This window comes from Myripristis murdjan, chromosome 7 (genome assembly GCF_902150065.1).
Source record: "Myripristis murdjan chromosome 7, fMyrMur1.1, whole genome shotgun sequence".
In the NCBI taxonomy this organism is placed as follows: Eukaryota; Metazoa; Chordata; class Actinopteri; order Holocentriformes; family Holocentridae; genus Myripristis; species Myripristis murdjan.
Window position 1 is genome coordinate 2757350 of NC_043986.1, and position 4316 is coordinate 2761665.

The 4316-nt window shown below is 41.1% G+C and overlaps 1 protein-coding gene across 1 annotated transcript; it reads left to right on the forward strand.

The window, feature by feature from the left end:
- Window positions 1-693: 693 nt before the first annotated feature.
- LOC115362221 (interferon-induced protein 44-like) lies at window positions 694-3690 on the forward strand. The gene is made up of 7 exons (XM_030056069.1): window positions 694-739; window positions 864-897; window positions 1876-2071; window positions 2675-2827; window positions 2938-3109; window positions 3235-3335; window positions 3486-3690. Exons 1-7 carry the CDS (start codon window positions 694-696, stop codon window positions 3651-3653), a joined length of 870 nt encoding a protein of 289 aa, XP_029911929.1. The 3' UTR covers window positions 3654-3690.
- The last annotated feature ends 626 nt before the right edge of the window (window positions 3691-4316 follow it).

Sequence of the window (4316 nt, forward strand, 5' to 3'; positions counted from 1 at the left end):
GCCGTCTGAAACCACGTCTACTTTCAGCGCAAGGCGGAGCGGAGCCGGCGCAGTCGAAGTTTGGCTGACAGGCGCGCATCACCAAAACCTCACAATCAGCACAAACGGTGCCAATCTCCTTTGATCTGACATCAGCTGTGACGGGACAGTTGATATGGAGATATATGTATGTGCTGATTGTGATCGTAGCATTGAATAGTGTTTTTTTTCGGTATTTATTGCATTGTTCATGTGTCTGACATTCCGGAAGCCTGCCTGTGAGGTTTGGTGACATGTCCGCACTGCTCGCCGGTCTCCTGAGCTCCGCGCCGGTCTCCTGGGCTCCGTGACCTCCATGTCAGTTGTGTAAACTTTCATTACGCCTTCGCGCAGCGCATTTTAAAGGCGAGTACAGGGGCTCATTTGATTGGTTAAATGTGAATCGGCTGTGTCAAACCCACTCCACGCCTTCTCTCCTCCCTTCCGCCGGTAGGAGGGACGGCGGAGTATTTGCGCCACCGAGCACGGCGTGCCAAACTTGCAAAATCCGCCTGGCCACACCCAGTAGGCGAAGCGCATCTGCGCTACGCCCCCGCCTCGCCTGGTCTGCGAAACTAGAGCCCTCAAATTTATATTTACAGTTTGATTTTAGGCAATGAATAAATTGTTCCTTAAGCTGTAATATATAAGTTTTACATGTGTTATTTTCTAGCAATGGGACGTTCTTCTTCCAAACCTGAACCACCACCACCATCTCCTAGTAAGACACATTTTAAAATTCAATCTTGATTAAATGATCACTCACAGAGAATGACAAATGCCTGCATGATGTCTCTGTGAAACACTGCTGACGTCTTAACCAACATGTGCAATTTATTTCTCAGCTTTTAGGAAGCCATGGAGGGAAATACCATGGGAGTAAGTACCAAACTAATGTCTGTGTGGCGCTCTCTGTGTTTTACTCTTTTCAAAATGACAGAAACTGTGCAACACTGTGTTTAGTGACTGTTTCTCCCAACGTTCGGCGTCTCAAATAAAGGGTCATTCCATGTCATTTCAACAAGTTTTCAGGACATCCCACACACTTGGCTCTTAAAACATTCTGAAATTTTCACCGGTTGTCCCTTATTTATCCAGTAGGCACACTGTAAAATTTTCGTTTGCTTGGATGGATACTTTTTGAGATACGGCCAATTTAGTGAGGAGGTTATTTGTCGATTTTGGTGGGATTTTTGCACCAAATCAATATCTCAATATTAGCGATGGCCTAAAATGCATGTCCTAAAATGTTATGTTTTCGGTTTGTTTGTTCATCTGTCCGTATGCACGTCCCATTCTCATGAACACGATACCTCAGGAATGCCTTGTGGGAATATTTTCATGAACTGATTAAGATTCACTCAAATGTCAAATAGGATAAAATGATGAAGTCATGACATTTTATATCCAAAAGAGCAAATGTCACCTTTACTGTGACATCACAGTGGTCTGCAAAAACATTATTCAACACCATGACTCAGATGGCTTAAATAAACTGTAAATAAACATTTAAAAAAACCACATTGTAGCATACTGACTCATTTTTAACCTAATTATTTAATACTGACATGATGGTCAATATTTACCCCTGGCTTGCAGCGATACTCGCTCTTACTCCATCAGGTCCCTTCTGGCCCCTGAAAATGACCCTTCTGCTTATTAAAGTAACATCAGCGACTGTCTGACCAGTTTGGATCAGACAAGAGCATATCAACCAACCCAGCAGAAGACTGCAGTCCTCTGTCCTCCACTGTAAAAATAATTTTTTGCCAAAAAATTATTCTTTAAAGTCTAATTCCTTCAAAGTCTAATCTAATCTAAGCTGATATGATCTGAAGTCTTTTCTTTGTTAAACAGACACAAAGACACAGAGCTGCAGTACGTGAGGAATTACAAACCCTACAAAGACGTCCAGCATCTGAGAATCCTGGTTCATGGTCCAGTTGGAGCTGGAAAATCCAGTTTCATCTACTCTGTTGACAACGCCCTACGAGGCAGAATCACAGGCAGATCTTTGGTCGAGGCAAATGCCAGTGCAAGTTTCACCAAGAAGGTATGAATGCCTTTTATTGTACAGATAAACCAAACAACAGCCACATCTCTAAAGTGGAAACCAAGTATGGCTACAGTGCCTCACTGCAACTACAGCAGAACCTCGATTATCCAAACCAGACCATTTGGAGGAAAAAAATCTATTTAATGAAATAGACTATCAACGTGTTTGCAAAAACTTTTGTGCTACAAAACTTTAAAACACAGGACAAACATTTAAACCTAATAGTAAGAATACAGTTGTTTATTGGCTCACACACACACACACACACACACACACACACACACACACAACAAAAAAAACAATGAATAACTGAACAATTTGCTGGAGGACAAAACTGTAACAGCACAATCAGATCAGCAGGATGCTGTGCTGAAGGCTACAGCAGAGTAGGGCACAGCTTGGAGTGGGAAGGAGAAAAAAAAAATGGAAATGGTCATTGTGGTTGACCAGTCACTCTGTGACACTGGGGGTTAGATAATCAAGGAGCTACTATAGTCACAGTACTACAGCAGGGGACATTTTGAAAATCAAAAAAATGTCTATGCCCACCACACCATAGCATTATCATAACATCAGCACTGCCATCTCTGTGTTTTATAGTATAAAACCTACAAAATCCAAAAAGGACAGCCCGGAGACTTTTACCCTTTTGTCTTCAATGACACTATGGGTCTTGAGATGAAGGAGGACAGAGGAGTCCAACCAGAGGACATCAAACTGGCCTTGAAGGGACATGTGAAAGATGGTTACCCGGTAAAATTAACTCATCACAGCTTTGAGATGAAAGCCTCTTTGCTGACAAAAATATTTAATGAAAATTCTGTTCACATCATTACTTAAATGGATTTTCCATTGTTTTCTAGTTCAATCCTGCATCTAAACTGTCATCTGACAGTCAGTATTACAACGCAGAACCAACTCTAAATGACAAAGTTCATGTTCTGGTGTGTGTTGTACCTGCTGACACAGCAGCTCAACTGACTGAGAATTTTGTGAAGAAGATAAAGCAAATAAGAAGGATGGCCAGTGAGCTGGGTAAGAGCAAACATCAGGATGTTCATTAGTTTGTGTGTAAAGCTGTGGTGCATTGAGATTAGTCAGTGTTACCTTGAAAACTGTATTCTTAAAGGACTGAACAGTTTCCTGTTGTGTATCTGCAGGAATTCCCCAGCTGGCCGTCATCACCAGAATTGATTTAGCCTGCCCAGAGATCCAGAAAGATCTGAAGAATGTCTATAAGAGCAAGTACCTGAAGGAGAAAGTGAGTTTCTACTAGTAATTTTATGATAGATGGTATAGAGATTTTATTCATTTATTTATTGCTCAAAAAAATTAAGGGAACACTTACATCACACATCAGAGCCTGATGAATGAATTATTCAAGCTGTTCCTTTTGTTACTTTAAACTTAGATGGAGAAATTCAGTCAGTTGGTGGGAATTCCAATGAACTACATCATTCCTGTGAAGAACTACAGTGAAGAAATCAACATAAACGATGATGTTGATTCTCTGATTCTGAGCGTCCTGAGACGGATCATCGACTTTGGAGAAGACTTCATCAACGACATGGAAACCTAAGTCACTTTCATTTGGCTTTCAGAGATGTTCGTGGCATTATAGAAACGACATAATCCTGCTGACATGAATGAATGGATTTCCTAACAAAATGAACTCAACAATATTTTTGTAACAAGATTCTACATTACATATTATTTACCTGCTGTGCTTTTGAGCTTCATGTTTTATTCAGGATGTCAGTGCTTCTCTTCTATATCTATATCTATATCTATATCTACACACACACACACACACACACACACAAGGTAATGGGAAACAGGTGGAAACAATCAGGGTGTGGCAGACAATCAGACCATTGGGATACACACAAGGGGAAGGGCAAATGACCTGAAACAAGAAGAGAGTGGGATTTCAGAATAAAACAGGAAGACACAAGAACAAAACTTAACAAAACAAAACATAATTTCTAAGACATGATAGGGCCAGCTAGGTTTGGATAGCTTTCACACCAAATCCTTAAAAGATAATATCCCATTTGGCCAATTTCAGAGGCTACGCCGCATCTGTGATCAGACTAATGACTATGAAGAGAAAAGTACAGAAATGGAATCCCGCTTCCTAGAGAGAGGGTACAAGACAGAGGTAGTTAAAGGAGCCAGCTCCAGAGCAGCGACTCTAGAGAGGGATGTGCTTTTACAAAGGAAACCTATGAGAGAGACCTCT

Bases quoted from the DNA above. Each gene is read 5' to 3' on its own strand.
- LOC115362221 (XM_030056069.1), top strand. From the start codon at position 694: ATGGGACGTTCTTCTTCCAAACCTGAACCACCACCACCATCTCCTA. The intron at 898-1,875 runs GTAAGTACCAAA...TTTGTTAAACAG, and splicing joins TGGAGGGAAATACCATGGGA to ACACAAAGACACAGAGCTGC. The intron at 2,828-2,937 runs GTAAAATTAACT...ATTGTTTTCTAG, and splicing joins ATGTGAAAGATGGTTACCCG to TTCAATCCTGCATCTAAACT.